The sequence below is a fragment of the Heliangelus exortis genome, chromosome Z (genome assembly GCF_036169615.1).
Source record: "Heliangelus exortis chromosome Z, bHelExo1.hap1, whole genome shotgun sequence".
Taxonomy (NCBI): domain Eukaryota; kingdom Metazoa; phylum Chordata; class Aves; order Apodiformes; family Trochilidae; genus Heliangelus; species Heliangelus exortis.
In genome coordinates this window covers 47,035,288-47,055,445 of record NC_092454.1, presented here as the reverse complement: position 1 = coordinate 47,055,445, position 20,158 = coordinate 47,035,288, and the positions used below count along the sequence as shown (strand labels likewise).

At 38.9% G+C, this 20,158-nt stretch overlaps 1 protein-coding gene and 1 long non-coding RNA gene across 2 annotated transcripts in view; one reads left to right on the top strand and one right to left on the bottom strand.

The window, feature by feature from the left end:
* The window catches only part of FCHO2 (FCH and mu domain containing endocytic adaptor 2), a 94,189-nt gene extending 77,921 nt beyond the window's left edge, over positions 1-16,268 (top strand). The window contains exons 21-27 of the mRNA XM_071731121.1: positions 6,100-6,211; positions 6,803-6,958; positions 8,797-8,929; positions 9,935-10,134; positions 11,836-11,900; positions 13,624-13,788; positions 14,008-16,268. Of these exons, the coding sequence (XP_071587222.1) occupies positions 6,100-6,211; positions 6,803-6,958; positions 8,797-8,929; positions 9,935-10,134; positions 11,836-11,900; positions 13,624-13,788; positions 14,008-14,030 (854 nt within the window). The 3' untranslated portion in view covers positions 14,031-16,268. The remainder of the gene's footprint in view (positions 1-6,099; positions 6,212-6,802; positions 6,959-8,796; positions 8,930-9,934; positions 10,135-11,835; positions 11,901-13,623; positions 13,789-14,007) is intronic.
* A 414-nt stretch (positions 16,269-16,682) lies between these two features.
* On the bottom strand, positions 16,683-19,357 carry LOC139789961 (uncharacterized). Its single transcript, XR_011723313.1, has 2 exons — positions 18,726-19,357; positions 16,683-16,790 (listed from the first exon to the last, which is right to left on the bottom strand). It is a non-coding gene; the product is annotated as an uncharacterized lncRNA (long non-coding RNA).
* Positions 19,358-20,158: the final 801 nt, after the last annotated feature.

Sequence of the window (20,158 nt, the reverse complement as noted above, 5' to 3'; positions counted from 1 at the left end):
AAAACTTGATGTAACCACTTTTATACAACCTAATCTCCTGTCTGTCTGCCCTGCACAAACAAGATGAAACTTGGTCTTCTTTTGCCAGTTTCTCATTACTACTTCCTTCCAAGTAAAGTGAATATATTTTTATTTTTACAACCCTTATTCTCATAAGATGCATGGGTAAAAATGTTTCTAAATGTACATATAATACATAGATATACATATAATACAAATCTGAAGATGCACATAGTAAAGGTAATATTTTTATGTTTTAGATTTTTTACTTATAATGGTTTTAATGCTTTATGTTTTACTTTTGTGACAGCCGTTTAGCCAATATTAAAGTTATCTGAATCTTTGTTCCTAAACTGAATTAAAATAATTTTATGAGGTTTATTATTTGCCCTTTTTATGGCCAGTGATGCAGTCTTTTATTCTGCAGCTTGGCAGCCTCCTTCAGCATGTCAATGCAACTGCTTTCATGGCTGTGCCAGTACAGCTGAAGGGCAGCTAATGGTGGCTGAGGCTAAGGCAGGTGGCAGGACATCAAAGCTGTCTCTGCTGTCACTGCCAAAATTGCTGGAAGTGAGTCCTGAGCTGGACTGTACCCTAAGATGTAGTAAAGCTGCCTTGGTGCAGCTCTTGTGAGAGCACACAGTAGGCACGGAAGGTCCTGAGGCTGGATGTCACTGCACTGTATTGCATTTCAAGCTGTGAGGCAACAAGACAGTGACTTCCAGAGTTGGGTTAAGCAGTTATATTTGTTTCAATTTAATGTGCTTTAGGAGAACATGCAGATTTTTATGAATCAAAAGGTGATAAACAGTGGGGGTACAGGAAGTAGGAAAGAAGCTATCTCATTTACAGTCCCTCCAATACTTCTCAGAAAAACGTACATACACACATAGTAAGTTTTGCTGCTCTCACAAAAAAAAAATTAAAAATTGTTGTTATTTCTAGTAACAAGTTATTTCTTGACTCCTTAGTCAAGAAATCAGTTCTTGTCTTTTGCCTATAGGAATACCATGTGTATATTAGAATTACTCTTCATGATTTCAAATACCAGCATAAAAACATGGGTAAAAATCTTTAAAATAATATATACATCTGTGATCAGTCTGGTGTAATTAACACAAGGTAATTGCCTCCTATCTGCTTTACAATTCCTTTTTGTTCCTTAATAAACTGAGGGGAAAACACACAGAATTGCCCTGGCAAACATAGTGCCACATACATTACATGCGTGTTGTAGCTTTACTGGAAAATACTTCACTTTGCAGTTCACCAAACAGATTTTCTGGTTGTTGTAAACTCATTATTTTATTGTACATTTGCTTCTTGGTATTGTGATTTCTGGATTCCCAAGACTCTCGAGAATCACAGCTTTTCTGGTACTTTTCAGAGTCACACAATGTTAGTGGTTTGAAGGGACCTCTGGAGATCATGTAGCCCACCCTCCCTGCCAGAGCAGGCTCACCTAGAGAAGGCTGCACAGGATGGTGTCCAAGAGGGTTTAGAATGCCTCCAGACATGGAAACTCCACAGCCTCTCTGGGCAGCCTGTTCCAGTGGTCTGCTACCCTTACAAGAGCCTAAAGAAGTTTTTTGTTATGTTTAGGTTGAACCTCTGTGTTCCAGATTGTTACCATTGCCCCTTGTCCTGTCACTGAACACCGCTGAAAAGGGTCTGGTCCCATCCTCCTGACACCCACCCTTAGATATTTATTAGCATTGATGAGATCCTCCCCTCAATCTCCTCATTCCTGGGCTGAGCAGACCCAGCTCCCTCTGCCTTTCCTTCACAGAATCACAGAACTCAGTTGGAAAGGACCTCTGAGATCACCAAGTCCATACATACACACATGCAACAAGCAAGAGAACAATACCCCTACAATCTCTGCTACCAGAGCATGCCTTGAAGTGCCACATACACACATTTCTTAAATAGCTGCAGGGCTGCTGAGTCAGCCACCTCCCTGGGCAGGCTATTTCAGTGCCTGACCACTCTTTCAGTAAAGAAATTCTTCCTCACATCCAATCTAAACCTCCCCTGCCGCAACTTCAGACTATTTCTCTTGGTCCTGTCATTATTTACTAGGGAGAACAGGCTAACAACCACCTTCCTACAGCCTCCTTTCAGGTAGTTGTAGAGGGCAATGAGGTCTCCCTTCAGCCTCCTTATTTCCAAACTAAATATACCCCCTTCCCTCAGCCACTCCCTGTATGACTTGTTCTCTAGGCAACTCACCAGCTTGGTAGCTCTCCTCTGGATGTATTCCAGCACCTCAATGTCCTTCTTGTAGTGAGGGGCCCAGAACTGAACACAGTATTCAAGGTGTAGCCTTCAGTGCCTATACCATCTTTGTGGCTCTGTGCTGGACTCTCTCCAGTAGTTCTTTGTCCTTCATGAACTGGGAAATCCAGAACTGGATGCAGTATTCCTGCTGGGGCCTTACCAGGGAAGAGGGGGTGGGTGACCTCTCTCCACCTGTTTGCCACAGTCTTCTTGATGCACCTCAGGATGCCGTTGTCCTTCTTGGCCACCAGGGCACATTACTGCCTCATGGTCATCCTCTTGTCCACCAGAACTCCCAGGTCTTTTCCACGGAGCTGCTCTGGTGCCTGGCTTATTCTACCCTAGGTGCAGAACACTGCACTCACCCTTGTTGAGCCTCATGTGGTTTCTCTCTTCTCCAGCCTCTCCAGGTCACACTGGTTGGCAACACAGCCCTCTATTATGTCAGCCACCCCTTCCAGTTTTTTATCATCAGCCCACTTGCTGACGATGCACTCTGTCCACTCATATAGGTTATTGATGAATACATTGGACTAGACAGGACCCAATACTGACCACTGGGGAACACTGCTGGCTACAGGCCTCCAACTGATTCACAGGCACCACTGATTCACAACCCTCTGAGCTCAGTCAACCAGCTCTTAATCCACCTTGCTATCCACTCATCTAATCCACACTTCCTGAGTTTCTTAATGAAGAGGCTGTGGGAAACAGTGTCAGAATCCTTGCTGAAGTTAAGGGAGGTTACATTTGCTTCTCTCCCTTCATCTAACCAGCCAATTATGTCATCACAGAAGGCTATCAGATTGGTCAAGCATGATCTACCCTTGGTGAATCCATGTTGACCACTCCCTATAACTCTCTTTTCTTCCACGTTTGGAAATGACACCCAGAATAATTTGTTCCTTCACCTTTTCAGGGATGGAGGTTAGACTAACCTGTCTGTATTTTCCTGGGTCATCCTTCTTGGCCTTTTTGAAGACTGGAATGATACTGACCTTCCTTCAGTCCTCAGGCACCTCTGCTGTTCTCCATGACCAGCAAGGTGGCAAGGCAATAACACCTGCCAGTTATCTCAGCATCTGTGGGTGCATTCCATCAGGGCCCATGTAACTGTGGATATCCAGTTTGGCTAAGAGGTCACCAACATGGTCCTTCTCTACCAAAGGCAAAGTTCCTCTCTCCAGACCTTTTCCCTCACCTCCAAGGTCTTGTCAAGAGAGCCAGCTTTAGCAATGAAAAACAAAGCAAAGAAGGCATTCAGTAACTCCACTTTCTCTGTGTCTTCTGCCACTAGGGCACCCACCTTGTTCATCAGTGGGCCTACATTTTATCTAGGTCCTCCTTTCTCTGTTGGTGTACTGAAAAAAATCTCTTCTTGTTGTCTTTAACTGTGGTGGTCAAGTTGTGTTCTACTGGGGCTTCAGCCTTTCTGATTTTCTCCCTGCATAGCTTCACTACATCTTTGCAGTCCACATAAGTTGCCTGCCCTCTTTTCCAAAGGCCATAAACTTTACTTTTGTTTCTGAGTTCCAGCCAAAGGTCTCTTATCCATCCAGGCTGATCATCTTCCCCATTGCCTTGTCTTTTGAGACTTGAGGATGACCTGCTCTGCTCCTCTGCCTTTAAAACTTCCTCCTTGAACTATCACCAGCCTTCCTGGGCTTCTTTGCTTTTCAGGACTGTCTCCCAAGGAACATTCTCAAACATGCTCCAAAACAGGCCAAAATTTGCCCTCTGGAAGCTCAAAGTGGCAGTTCTCTGACTCACCTCTTTGCTTCTCCAAGAACTGAAAACTCTATCATGTAACACTATGCCCAGGATGGCCTCCAACCTTTATATCCCCCTTCTCTCTGTTAACAAGCACCAGGTCCAGCAGGTCTTTTTTGCTGGTTGGCTCCCCCACCAGTTCTGTCAGGAAGTTATCTGCCACATACTCCAATAATCTCTTGTACTGTTCCCTTTCTTCTGTGTTGTATTTCCAGCAGACATCTGGGAAGTTGAAGTTGCCAGAAGAATAAAGGCTATTAATTGCATAGACCTCTCCCAGGCACTTATTTAAGACTTCATCTGCCTCTTTGTCCTGTTTGGGTGGTCTACAAAAAACTCCCACCATGGTATCTTCCTTATTGGCCTTCCCCCTGATTCTTACCCTTAATCACGCAATACTGTCATCAGTATCATTAAGTTGTAGACATTCATATCTATCCCCAATACAGAGGGCCACCCCACTCTCCTTCCTTGCCTATCCCTTCTGAAAAGTTGGTAGCCACCAGTTGCAGCTGGTGATGTTGTTAAGCAACTCCAGTTGTGCTGGTCTTCCCACAATATTTATGTGATGGCATCTGTATCATAGTTTTCTTGCTGTGCAATGGCCTCCAGATCCTCCTGTTTGTTGCCCATGCTGCATGCACTGGTGTAGATGCACTGCAGATGGACTAATGCTCCTGCCACCTTTTTGGGGGAAGAAGCCCTGATTTCCACCTGACTGCACTCAAATGCTTCCATAGTTACCAAGAGAAAGAAAACTTTGGAAACAATACCATGTAATGTCTGAAAGAATAAATTAAACCAACCTACTGCTCATATTGAAAAACAAAATCAGTTTCTTGTAGCCAACATCATTATTTTGTTCATTGAAGAATTTTTTGTTTGAACACATGTGACTAGAGTACACTTTCTAAGGAGGCATGTTGCACTGTTTTGTTTTTTTTTTTTTTTTTTTTTATGGTGCTGAGAAGTATTCATCACTGCTTTAGTCAAAAAATTATGATGGAGAGTGAGGTATGAGGTAGCAGAATTAGACCAAGTCCTGTCTTTTACTCTCTGATTGTTACTACTACTCTCACTTATTTCTGAATTTAAAGTATGTGCTATTAGTCCTTCACTGAAAAACAAGGTCCCAACCTCATTTTTGCTTCTGAAAGAACTCAGAATGCACAGCCACTGTTTTAGAGTAAGTTGGATTATTTTGCCTAGAGTAAATAGGAATAGGTAATATTATATGGAAGCATTTTGTTTCTACTTTATGGTATGAAGGAAAAAAATTAATTTTGCTCATGAAACAAGAAAGCTTGTGCCTCCTTTATGATTGATAATATGTCATAAAAGGCATTTCAGCAGCGGTAAAAAAAATTGGTACGACGCTCTCCACTACACTGCTGCACTAATGAAAAGATGGAGCTTCAGTGTTTTGTAATTAGAACACATAAAGCAATCTGCTGAAAAGCAGAATCCAGTGATTACTCATTTCATCAGTTGTATGCACACATTTTAAAAAGCCATAGTATGAGATCTGACTTTATTTTCACAGCTATGCATTGGAACTGTGTTGTATTGGCACAGGCATCTGTGAAGATTTCTCAAAAAAATTCTTGGGACTTATAATCTTTATTGGCTGAAATAATTAAAGGAATATTCAACAGTTCACATTTAGAGTAACAGTAATGTATTTGCATTGAAGTCCATGCATGCTGTAAGTGAATTATTTGCGTTTCTGTTGACTATTGTAAGCATACAGTAAGGATTTTTGTTGAAGTATTCTAGTCAATGTCTAATTTCCTTTGGTTCTGTTAATTTCACTTTAATCAGCAGCTATTTTAATGCAGTGTTCCTCTGTATTGTATGTATTTCCTTGTGTCTGTCCATTTACATGTCAGACTGATAGTCCTGTTTTCTTAGGCTGCTAAGCAGCCTTTTTATGGTACATTCAGATGCTACTGTGACCTTGATGGTAGTCACCTTTTGTGAAAATTACAGATATAATCAACCCTTCTTAAATCTGTTGAAAATTAAACCTATACACTATATGTATTCTAGGTGTTTCACGTGGTCCCAGCCCTGTCAGCCTTGGAAACCAGGACACCTTGCCTGTTGCAGTAGCCCTTACTGAATCTGTTAACGCCTACTTTAAAGGAGCAGATCCCACAAAGTTAGTTAAATAGTGAATTGTTTTAAATGTAAAAAGTTTAAATTAAAAAAACACACTTTAAATATTTTGGGGGAAAATGTATGTGCATTGCAAGGGGGATTCAAAGGATTATTTTTGCAGGTATAATTGACAACAGTGGCTTATTGCTCTATTTTGGCCTGCATCCTGTTCATATATCCTTATTCATGAAAAGGTGTTCAATGGGAATACTGAAAATGAGAAGGGATTTTATCACTCAGATCGGTGCTATATGTAAATTTGGGCACCTGAAAGCACCTCATTCACTGTCATACCCCTTGCTATGCTACTCTAGGCCTTGCCTAAGCATAGCTGTACCATGTTTTCAAAGCCTGAAAAATATCCACTAAGACCACTGTATGCTTAACCAGATAAACGTTTTTCTTTACTTATTTCACCTGACTCCCAAATTGAAAGTGACAGGACATTGTCACATAAACCTCACTTGACATTGATTTTCTGTTTTTAATTCAACTGATCAGATTATGAAAGTACAGTTATTGCTTTAAAATCAGTATTAAATCTAGGAAGTTTATGAGCTGCAATAAAACTGATATCTTCGTTCTCTTCTAGATGTATTGTGAAGATTACTGGTGATATGACAGTATCTTTCCCAAGCGGGATAATTAAAGTCTTCACCAGCAACCCATCTCCAGCTGTGCTCTGCTTTAGGGTAAAAAACACAAGCAAACTAGAGCAGATTCTTCCAAATGCACAACTTGTATACAGGTTTTGTATTTTTTTTAATATAATTATAAACTACATGATTTGTAAAATGTGACTTGTTATATATGTAAATCAGAATTCTCTACAGACCTGTTGATTTGCTCACACATAAATCAATTCCCTGAATTCATTTTGTTCAGCTCAATTCTCTCCACTGCCAGCATTAAGGTCTCAGTGATTACTAGACTTGAAATTTAAGCTGAGCATAACAGGAGCCATAGAAATTAGTTTATAAATGTAGCTGTGTCTTAACATGCATTTATATTTTTTTTCTTTATACAATACTAACAAATGATGAAGCAGTAGACTCAGTTAGAAAACAAGTAGTTGGAGCTACACATCATTTCACATTTTGTTTACTAGTATATTTTGTACCTGTATCATTTCTATAGATCAGGTCTATTACATAACTGTATCTCTCAGACATGTAGCAACATACTTGGGAGAATACTTAAGAACAAAGTCTGATGACTGAGTAGGATAATTCCTGAAAACATAGTGCTTGGAGATATTTAAAAAAATACGTAAAAGATCTCAGGCAGAGATCTGTTTCAGCTGCGCAGTTTCATTTATTGGAAAGTATGCATTTAAATGGGTATTTACAACATTAAATACAAAATAAAACTTGACTAATCATCATCTACTGCAAGAGTATAATTTGCTTGATAGCTGTGGAGATTGAAGTTTTTACTGAGAGCTGTATTTGTGCTGATGTCAATTTCTGATTTGAATTGCACTTGGTTGTACAGAAGCAGAAAGATTTTATTACTGGTTTCATTTATTTAAATTGTGGAAGATCTCTGTAGTGATAAGCAAGTGTTTACATATTCTACTGGAAATGGAAATTTAATGTATCACAACAGCATATTAAGATCCAACTTGTAAGTACATTGGACAGACTACTGAGCTACATTCAACCCATTGTTGTCATATTTATTGTGTTCCAAGTGCTCATTGTCAGCTTCCACTCTGCAGGCACACTCTACTCTCCTCCTTAGGGATGGATCCAGTTTCTTACTTTACTCACAGACATTTAGAGGAGGCCTTTAATTCTCTAGTGATTTGAAATGTGGTTTTGAATCAGTACTTTACAGCTTCGTCCTTATTTTGAATAAATCTGATGCAACCAGACCTAAAAATATTCTTTACTTGCAGAACACCATGCTCCAGTAGATTCCAAACATGATTTTGTTTCTGCAGTCATGTTTGCTCTTACCTATGTATAGAATATGTAACATATACTATATATATAGTATATATTATCTATAATATATGAATTGTTACTAAAATTGAATGTAACTGTATCTGAGAAAATCACTTTTAAAATGGAAAAAAGGTTGAAAGCTTATATCTCTGCAAATATATGAAAATAAGGCAAGCACAATTCTTAATTCAGGGAATTAGTAAAGATATGTCATAACCAAAGTTAATTATGATTTTAGGATTTATCCCAAATTGGACAATGTTATTTTTCAACTACCACTTTCATCCCCACCTCCCACACATCCTTATGGCACCTAGTTGCCTTAAAATTGTGTTTCATTAAATATAGAATCCAAATTCAGCATTAACTGCATCTTGTGATACAGATCCTCAGGGGAGTAAACCTACTACTCCATAACCTGGAAGAAGAATTTTTACTAGATATAACAAGAAGTTAATCTATCTTAATATTTAGGAAGGTAGAATTATGTGTTATACAATTACATGTTACACAGCACTAGAATAAATTCTTGCTGGAAATAGTTAGGAAGGGAAGAGATCTTATCTTAGTTTTTAGATATACAAAATATTAAAATTCAGTGTTGGCCTCTGACTCTTACGTTTCCTTTTCTTCATAGTGATCAGTCACAAAGTGACTCCAGCACTAAGGATTTTTGGATGAACATGCAAGCTATAACCTCCTACCTCAAGAAATTATCAGAGCAGAATCCATCTGCATCCTATTACAATGTGGATGTTTTAAAGTATCAGGTAAACACTTTTGTCCCTTGGAATTTTTCTAAGGAACTCTGACAGATTTAAAATCTACACAGAAATTGGGAGACTTGCTCTTTGTCTGCCAGCATGCAGATGAAGTGTCTTCCCTCAGGCCAGTCCTGTTAAGAGTGCGTAGGCTCTGCCCAGGCTTGGAGCCTGGAGTATTGTGTCCAGTTCTTTATGGACCATTGCAAGAAAGACATGGACATACAGGAGACTGTCCAGCAAGGGACAAAATAGTTTAAAATCTTCCTGAGCATACTGAGTTTATAAAAAACATGTAAGGCACACAGGTTCCTGAAAAGGATGGAAAAACCATCATATTACTTTGGATTGCAGAAATTAGTATTGTGGAAGAATGGGATCTATTTAAGATCTTTACTGTCAGGAAGAATGAGGTATTGGCATGCAGAAGCCCTGGCAGACAGAAAAGTTTCTGGGCTGCCAAGAAAAAGTGAGAGCAGGCACCAGTACATACAATGTTCCTCAATCAGACTAGGAAGGTGGTAGAGATTCACCAGGGCAGTAGCACAAGCTCAGCTGCAGAAGCAGAGCCTCATCCTCTGGCAGCAGGAAAATAGTGATTTGAATAGGTAAGAACTGTTTTGCTGGCTGCCTGTCCCATACTGGCATGTATTGCCCTCTACTGCTGGCTGCAGGGCAGCTGAAGTAGTATGGCACACTGCTGCTAAGGAGGAAGTAACTTTGCTGCAAGCATGTGTGAGGCAGAACACAGGACTAAAACAAAACCAGTTCGACTTATAAAAGCCAGAACATGAAAGAGCCTCACTGGCCAGAGGGAGTTTAAACCTTTTATTTAATTAAAAATAAAATAACGGCCGTTACTTTAAGCTGCAAAAGCCTTCAGAATTAAGGACTCAGAGCTCAATTGTTCTCTTGATCTTCTGTCACGATTTAAAGATAAATTCATTACCATTGTCCTCTGATTCTGCCAAAAGGGAATATTTTCATTTCTCAAAATGGTTTATCCTTCTACAGGTATCTTCAAATGGAATCCAGTCCACTCCCTTGAATCTTGCAACTTACTGGAAATGTAATGCTAGCACTACTGATGTGAGAGTGGATTATAAATACAATCCAGAGTCTATGAATGTGCCTAGCATGCTGTCTAATGTCCAGGTTGTGGTGCCAGTTGATGGAGGAGTAACAAGCATGCAGTCACTTCCACCTGCCAAATGGTAATCTTGGTATTTCTCTATTATTTCAGACTCATCTCATTGAATTCATTAGTGTCACAGACAGCCTGAAATGTTTAAAAGAAACAGCTACATTTTTTTGTCTTGATCAGATGTGTAATAGTGGATATTTAGGACATTTTCTAGTCCAAAACAGATCATGTGAAGCCAACACACATAACTGAGACAAGATGCACTCATTCCAACTGTGTAATAGTATAAACCTCTATAAGACTTCCAGTGTTTGCTTTCTTTTGGTCAATGGGATAGACATTTTTCATACATTAATTTGAAACCAGAATCTCTTAACTTTTGAAAACAGTTTTGTGTGTGTATATAAACATATCCTTGTATATTGATTATAAAGAAAGACTAGCAGAAACACAGTTCTTAAGATTTCTACATTAAAAAATAGTTTCTAATTGAACTGAACTTTGTTAAAAATATCAATAACTGAGGAGCTCTTCATTAGTCAGGTAGCACAGTGTCTCCATTCAAGCATAATGCAAAGTATTATCTAAATTAGCAGCTACTTGCCACGAACGTCTAAGCTTGCATTTGAAAGTGAGACAAATCTCCAGCAACTGTCTCTACAAGTTAGTGGAAAAAAAGCAGAAGGTAGTGTAACAGGCAGAGCAGTATGTCTGCAAGAACAGCTGAGAAGGATCCAATACTTACTGCACCTGTGGTTTGACCTGAACAACAGGACTCCACAGTCTGATGAAGTAGTCTCCCTGCCCATCCTTCTTTCACAAACCCCTCTGCAATGAAGCCTGAGTGAGAGCAGAAACAGCTGCCCAGAAAACCCAATGTCAGCCAGCTAGTGGCAGTTTCTTTACATATTCATCAGCTTAAGGGACTTGAGTTCAGATTCTTTCACCTACCCAGTCATCACCCAATGCCAGAATTTTGAGCCTCGAAACCTGACAAAAAAAAACCCAAAACAAGTCATATCCCAAGCAGCTCTGGTATTTGTGTTGTGATGCCTATTTGGTCTAGTGGATGGGGTGGTGGTCTTTTTATAAAACGAAATGTTTTGTAACTTCACCCCATGCAAGTGGCCACTACCATCTGTGTTACTTGCATGAGCATTTCACTCCTGCTACACCAATGCCAAAAGCAATTTCAAACATCTCAGCACTTCATGCTTCAAATTGTTGACTTTCCTTTGACGGAACTGCTGCAAAGCACTCCAGGAGTTAAAATGTCCTGTCAGCTTAGAGACTCTGGTGCTTGGTGCCCTTTCTTCCCCTTTGCAGCATCAGTAGTTAGCTTAAACTCTGTCTCTCTTACATCAAGTAATTTTACTGGTATGGAAATAAAACTTGTGCTGCCAGGAGTCTCACAAAGGGGAGAGAAATCAACACTGCTCCCCCTCATACCATTGTAATGAAGCATATCACAGTTTCAAAGTCATCCCAGCATTGTCTTTACCTTTTGAGACTGCTTAGGAGTTTGAGTTCTGTAGCCAACACCACAGTGTAAGACAGTGTTAACTGTATAGAAAGTATTTCTGAGCTCTGCTGCTTTGGGGCGATGCAGACACACCCTTCTCTTTTCCTGTTTGCATTGTATAGTTTTCCTCAAAGTTACCTTAAAATACTCAAGTATTTTTATAAACCTCCATTTAGAGATGTAACATACTGTGTAAATCCATGAAAATAACCCCCCAAAACTGGTCATTAACCTACTGTTCTCTTACAGGAATGCAGACCATATGAAAGCATGTTGGAAAATATCTAGCATCTCAGAGAAGTCTGAGAATGGAGGCAAGTTTAGCTCTTTTTGTTTTGTTTTCTTGTATAGAAAAATTTTAACAGTAGAAAGGTTATAATATTAGACTCTGTGCCCTCATGCCTGTTAACCCTCCTTCTCACATTTTATTCCATTTACCAGTTCACCAACTTCTGAATTTCCACCTGAGAGACTGCATTAACACTGGCCTGGCAATTAAACCAAATAACAGATGCTCCCTATTAATCCCCCTCTCCTCCCTGATAAAGAAAGGAGAGAGAATAAGGGAGAGAGGCTTATGGGTTGGAAACTAAACTACACACCTGTAATGAAACAGTAATGATAAAAAGGAAAAAAAAATATATATATATATATATATATATATATACATATATACATACAGGAAAATTGATACCACATTCCTCCCTCCTTTCCCCCTTACCACTGAGGCTGCAGGGCAGCCCTGGGAAAGTCCAGGCTGGACTCCTGGAATCGGCAGCAGTTGGGAGCTGGAGGCAGGAACACACAGATTCAGGCTGGCAGGGATCAGGACCACAGGCAGACAAATGGACAGAATCCTCCCAGGATGCTGAAGCAAACAGGGACAGGCGAAGAAGGGGAAGCAGGAAGGGGTCTGACCCTTGTGATCCTTCAAATTTATACTGAGTATGACGTGTATGGGATGGAATACTCTGTTTGGTGAATTCTGGCATCTATCTTGTCTGTTCCTCCCCAGACGAGGGCTGCAGGTGGGACCTTTCTACTCCTTTTCTCTTTCCGAAGGGACAAATGTTCCTCAGAGCTGAGCAGTGTCCTTGGTCCTGCACACCAGTCTCTGGCTGTAACTATAAACATCGAGCATTATCAGTCCCAGAAGCAGACACTGTCTGAGAAACTTGCTGTTAATTTCAGCAAGTGCAGCTACTTACAAGAGACTTATCTGAAATCAAAAGTACAAGACAGAAAATTACCTTTACCCTGGACCAAACCAGGACAGTAGGCTCAGAAAGTCATTTTAAAGAATTAAAAATACCTTACTTTAATTTCATTATTAATAATTGAGTATCATTCTCCCAACCATATTTTGCAACAACAAGGAAAAACTTGTTTAAGAACTAGAAAAAGAGACTAGTAACAATGCTATTTGTTGTTTGGTTGTTTGTTTTTTCTTTTTTAATGCCTCGTATTTACTACAGAAATCTACTTAAAAGTAATTTTGAACTAGTGTTGCTCTACAGTAGCATGGAAGTGATAACTCTTCACCACAGTCTTTGAAATATAAGCTGAAATTTGTGGGGAAAAACATTTAATCTGACTTTTTCTTTCTTTTGGGTACATTACTGTATCACTGCATTTCTTCCAGTGGTTTTGTTCCTGTACATTCACCCAGACAGACTGATTATGCCAACATTAAAAGTCTGATGTGCTTTCAATTCTGCTCATGAAAAAGACTACATATGATTATAATGACCCATCAGATATTTCAAATAATAAGAGATTACCAGGCAGCTTGATACCCACATCCTGTATAATCTTACAGAAATTTGTATTGTTTCTAAGTCATTCACTAGTCAATATCTTAAGCAGGGAACTGGAAAAAGCAGATTTGCACTGTCGCCTCTGTTGAAAATCTATGTAGGACTCCTGCTAGGAATAGAGCACAAAGGTCACCATGTTGGTTTCAGATATTACTAAAAATTTTGAGAGATGGTGTTTTTCTTGCCAAACAACCAGGTTTTTGCTTTGTTATTTTTATAGGTTCTGGATCGCTCAGGGCAAAATTTGAACTTTCAGAGGGACCCAGTAAACCAGCAACACTTGCAGTGCAATTCATTAGTGAAGGAAGCACCCTTTCTGGAGTAGATGTTGAGCTTGTAGGCACTGGCTATCGGCTTTCCCTCCTTAAGAAGAGATTTGCCACTGGTAAGACAGTGACATGCTTATGTATTTAAAATAATATTATATATATTCCATAGTTTTAAAGTTTTTAATACGAAATAGTTATTTTCTGTTAAAACATGGCTGAAAGCTGTTGCACTTGTTTTTTTTTTGTTTTCCATAGTTCTTCAAACTAATCCCATGAAATACTGACAAAACCTGTTTTATCTACTTACTGCTAAAAATCCTATCTTTACATTTCAGGACGGTATATGGCAGACTGCTGATGTACCTGTGAAAGTCATTGGATCAGAGGAGTGCAAGAAGCTCACTCTACTTTTCAAACACTATTTCAACATGCATTAATTTTTCCAAAATGTTGACCTACTTTGAGGCTGAACTACAGAACAGAAAGCGCACTTTTAAAAGTCATTTTGCAAACTTTTTATTACTTTATAATAGCACTGAAGTTAAATTCAACACTGTCTGTAAATTATCAACTGCAATATTTGGGAGAACTTGTTGAAATTTTGGTAAATTTATATAGATGAAGTCAAAATATTAACCCACAGTTGTAATGATAGTATGAAATTGTATGTTATACTGTAAACATTAAACCTAAAAATGTAGGAGAGGGAGAAAGAAATATTTGAGCTTTCTATAAGTAATATTCGTATTTCAGATTCTTTAAAGAAAGCAGAGGCAAAGTCTAACACAGTTCTTCTGCCCACTCTGCCATGAAGCCAGCTGAGTTAAAGATGTATGAAAGAAATGTAACTTTGTGACCACGTATCATATATTCTTAACACGTTGGTTTATATAGGGGATTTTTCTTAAGTGCAATGTGTTACAAAAATTGCAAAACACAGCAGAGATTTACTTCTGCAGTTAGTTAATTTTATGGGCGTTTTGATTGTTTGAATTAATGCTGTAGATTTAATTTATTTTTTTATGAATTACATAACTTTTGTGCCTTTTAAGAAAGTCTGTGCCTATCCAATTTGTTATTCACGTGCCTCACTTCCATTTCTAAAGTTTAGCTCTTAAGAAAGGACGGTGACTGTATCATACACACAACTTGACAAAAATTCCTTTGACTGAGATTTATTTAGAAGGCAGATTTGCAAAAAACGGAGATTGTTTCAAAAGAGGTTTAAAATAATGGATTACTTCCTTATGGGGTAATTGCAATAAATGCAGCTGTAGTAAAAGGGGATGTATCGTGTAGGAATAGTAACTGTCATGTCACCAAAGACGAGAATCCTGCAAAATCACCAGAGATGGTAAAAACAAACTTTTAAAAAGCAAATAGCATTTGCCTTCACTTTGACTGCAAGCCTTCAGACTATGAGTGCTTTTGGGGTTGTGTGATGTGAATGTAAACATAGTACTTCAGGAGGAATAACATTTTAGAAGAGTATTTTATAGCAGCCAGATGACAAGTACTGCCATTTGTATTAGTTTAAATTTTTACTATAACCACCGATTTTAACATGTGTATTGTCATCTAATCTGCTTGCCACAGCCTAAGCACAGAGAAATGATGTCCTTTAAAGCAAGTAACTAATGTAGAAAATCTTCTATGTATTTGTAATATTAAGTGTTTTTTTAATGCTGAAATTATAAGTACTTCAGGCAAAATAATTCAATAGCCTGCACATGGGGATTTCATATGACCGTTTTGAATACCGGTATCTATTTCCATTTCTCTATTAAAATAATAAAATGTGCTTGAACTAATTAATGCAAAACCAGCAATGAACTGAACTGCTGAAGCTTTACAAGGAAATAAGCTAGGTAGAGGCTACATAAATTCTAATGTATAGTACAAAATTCTGCAGACCAGAGTTCCTTGTTAGTGCTAAGTATAGCACGAACTGTACTACAGATTTGATTGGAAGAGTATATTTGGACCTTAATTTGCTAAACTTACTGAATGTTAGATTTCTAACTTAAAAAATGTTACAGGCTTGTTTACTGGAATCTTAATTGTAATCTGCTTTGCAATCAAACCATGTTTAACATGACAATATTTTGTTAACGAAAGCCCAAAATGTGTTGCTATTTTCTGATCAAATATTACTCAGATATCTACGTTAAATGAAGTAGTAACATTTCAGCACTTTTAAACTAGACTTCATTCAGGTGATTATACATACATTTGTATTGGGTGCAGGTTACAATTTTGAAGCCATACAAGTTCATAGAAACTCTTTTGTAAAGAAATTCAAAAACAATGTAAAAAATACATGTAGCTATCTGATAAAAACAAACAACAAACAAAACATATATAGCAAGCTGGTTCTTGCTTGTGTATACAGCAATATCTGTTGTAGCTGCCTCCTAAGAAAATTAATTTGTAAACACAACTCTAAAGGATTTGAATTTTTGTGAATTGTTGCTACATCAAACTGTAAATTAGAGCATACAAGTTTATCGTTCAAAAAATTGTAAATACTTCTGATTTTTCATGAAATGTAATTTTTTAAATGCACCCATAATAAACATGTAATATATAATTTAAATGCTGATTTACTTTGCCTATACTTTTGCAGGTAGTCCCACAGATTTCCAAACAATAAGAAAGCAACAAAACTCTGCCTGTATCGAATATTTTTAAAGTCTTAGTTGCTTTTTAAGTGACAAGGTTAGAGATAATATAAAAATTCTTTTATATATTTAAAAAGCACCACAGAGAAAGCGAGTGCAAAGCCAACTTCTGCAAAGAGTTGCATCTTTACTAAGCTGGAAGGCCTGAGATGCCATCAGTCACTTACACCCTTACTAAACAGATATGCTTAACTAATAATAACTTAGATTAGATGAAATTGGATATGTTTATCAGAAAAAACTGAGCTGCAAGCACAGAAGCAAAAGGTGCAACTGAACAAATGTGTTTGAATCTGTTTCCTTCCTACTAATCCCACAGCTTGTGAAAGTTATGACCTATTAAATTTATTCTCTCAGCTGGATGGAGATCATTGCAGTAAGCACCATTCTTGTTGTGCTGGAAAGGAGCAGTCAAGGGGCATGATTCTTATCTGTTGCTGGAAAACAGGCAGATGAATGATCAGACTGAATGGTCCATCTCGCCCAGCAGTCTGTCTTCAACAGTGGCCAAAGACCGGATTATGACATGAAGGGCTCACAGGCTAATTCCTTGCCATTCCCCCAGCATCCCCAGTTACTCCTTTAGGGCTGTGAAAGGGTGCAACACTACGCAGTTCTTCTCATATTTGCTGCTACTGCTCTGGCACTTCTGCCAACGTTTGACTTGTTATTGTAAGCCAGTGCCCACATACCACTCGCAGCTACTACAAACTGGATTTATACTGCTCAAGCAGGTTTGTGATTATCTAAGTACATAATCAGGAGGTTTTTCAGGGATGACTGACTACCTTTACCACTGCCAAATAATATTATGTAGGGTATGTGAAAGAGCTAAGATATTTGATTATCAACTGGAAGAGTCTGGGAGTCACAGGTGTAGTGGGATCTGCTAAAAAAAGTGTGTCTCGAGTGTGGTGGGTATCTTACCAAAAGGGAAGGGCTTGCATCATGCCAAAAGGGATTACATTTCAAGTGTTGTATGTTTGAAAAGCTCAGGACAGGCTCTTGATATCTTGTACCTTTTGCTTCCTTGGAATTGCAAGATAATTTATTTCCATTTCCGTTGTCAGGAAAGGTCAATTTTACTTTAGAGCATGCAAGAAAAAGCTCAGGAATTCCACGAAGGGTAGAAGAAGCTAAAAACTGCTCAAAGTACTAAAGCAGCAATTAACATATTTATTGTGTGGTGCTGTTGATTGGACTGATTACCAGGCCTCTTAGTTGAAAACTTTATCTTAACCTTGCATATTATTACACTACTGAGTGTTCCTTCTCAGCTCAGTCTGACCTCTGTGCTTACTGCCATGTTGATTATTAAGTTCTCCCTTAGTTCATTCAATAACCATTAAAAAGCATACAGTCTTTAAAGAATAAAATAATCTTAAAAACATAAGAAGCCTCTTCTGGATTACTGAAGAAACATTTAGCACTCAAATTCTACATCTTCTATAGCTGCTTTCATTTCCCTTGGAATCCTCTCTCTCTGAGTTTAAAGCTAGGATGGCTATTTCAATTATTATAACCTAAGGCATGACTTTGTTTGCTGTTATCCCATCTGTATTTCTTTTAAAAAGCCTTGCTCTGTAATGTAGCTTTTTTTCCCCCATTATTAAAACTCAACTTTTTATTTAAAAAAAATAGGTTAATAATCACAAGTCATAAATTATGCCAATTTCACCATTCTGATTACAGCTCAGCTTTTCCTCTCAACATCACCCTATCTACCTCATTTCCTAAGTCATGTTTGCTGCTCCATAGTCTGCAGTGGCATTGTGTTCATCATAGTCAAATGAAGCAACCCATTTTTACAACAATTGCAGAGTTTCCCCTCCAGATGTCTCCTCTTGCTTCGTAATTAGATAAACTTGATATGTATGTAATAATCCACAGCCTTCCCTCCCACTTTCCCACTAGTGTCAGTGGTAGGTTATACGAACAGTCATCATTAATTCAGAAATATTAAAGCTGTCCCACTATTAGCACTGATGACATTGCGTCCAGGAGGGTGCACCAGCACAGCTTGGGAAGGAAAAACAAAACAAAACAAACCCACAACAACCCAGTCTCAAAACCTGTTGTTTACCTACCACTGGTGCTGCACCCTGTTTCTCTGCAGCCTTGCAGTACTCTGGATTTTGAAAAAGAAGCAGCAGACACAACCTTCAGGCCCTGACTAAGCACCTGACATCACTCTTGAACACGAGTTTCTCCTCCACATCAGAATCCCCCAGCCCTGTGTATGCATCCCTTCTTGCTCCTGAGCATTTTCTAGATGGACAACACACACCAAGTACTTGAGTATGTGAACACAGGAGGACTGGCACAGTCTGTGATCTCCCATCTCTGCAGCTCGCATCCCTCCCAAGTCTTACCAGTCTGCTCCCAGGTACAGGTCAAATGCTGCTGCTTTTCTCCTGCTGAAATCACATTGTCAAGTTCTGAGCCTCGTGATAGCCTGCTTTTAAAGAGAAGACAGAATAAATTTAGTTTTATTTAAGGTCTGACTGAAATGCAAAAGATTGCTGGATTTAGGAAACAAACAGCCTCAGACAAACACACTCCTACTCTGGCAGGACTTCTCTAGGCAATATAAAACTAACACTATGCTCACAGGAAACAGAGGAAGGAAATTACATGACAAACCAAATGTGGGCCCAAGTGTTTCCTTTAGATTAATGGGGAGAATATGTATTTGACACAACTTTCCCATAAAGGAGCTGAAATTTGAAAAAAAAGCAAAACACACAACCTTAGGGTGATGGGCCATTAGAGCTATTCTTACAGCATTTTGCAAGACACTTCAGGAGACCCACAAACTTCCCAAAACTAAACTTCTGTCTTAAATGCTGTGGGAGAGCATGCAGGATGCTCTTCCATGCCAGAAGTGCTGCTGTCCATGTAGCTACGAGGTAGAACTTGGCATTACTACACTCAGTGCTGACAGAGCATGGGGAGCACAGTTCACCTGAGCATCCACCTTTGCTTTCAGCCATCAGTAAGTTCCTTGGAGACAGAAGTGGGGAACCTGCACCCCCGTTTCCCTGAGCTGTACCTTTTCCAGGTTGAACAACATGGCAGCACTTTTTGCTAGCATATCCCAGGAGTCACCTCAAAAGCACGTTAGAATTCAGAGGTTTGAGGCAAATAGCATCTTCTAGCCTTTCATCCACAGGATCATCCAGCTTAAAATGACAGCTCTTAAAATAATCCCATTTTGGTCAAAAAGACTGAAACCATAATTTGTGTTTCAGGAGTCAGCTCATCCACTGTGTAGGAAGCAACAGTGCAGTCTCCTACTTTTCACATTATAGATGGTTTGGAAAAGCCAACAGTTGTCCCATGTTGAAAATAAGCTTTAAAAAAATACTGCAACTTGGTGACTGTTACCTTGACACCAGTTTAAGAGCAAAATTAGTGCTGAGCTTTGCTCTTGAAGAATCATTCCCAAGCCCAGGGGAACAGAGACTCAGCTATACCTGCTGTTCAGGACATCAGTAAAGGTGTTTGTAGTGACACACAGTAGGAGCAATAATATCCAGAGTGATGTACACAATTTCAACTACTCACAACAGTCTCCAAGCCATTATTTTAGCATCTGGAGCAAATATAAAGACCTTGCTCCTCTGTCCAGCAGCACCAGTAGCCTGCTGTGTCCTCTTCACAGAAGCTGTAAGCTATTCACAGCATGCTCTGCCTGTATACAGCACAGTTTGAACACAAGGCAAATTTCTTCATTGACCTTGTAAAAGTGAACTGGTAATATTTGGAATCTCCTGCTACTATATTCAAACTCCTGTGACCTCCT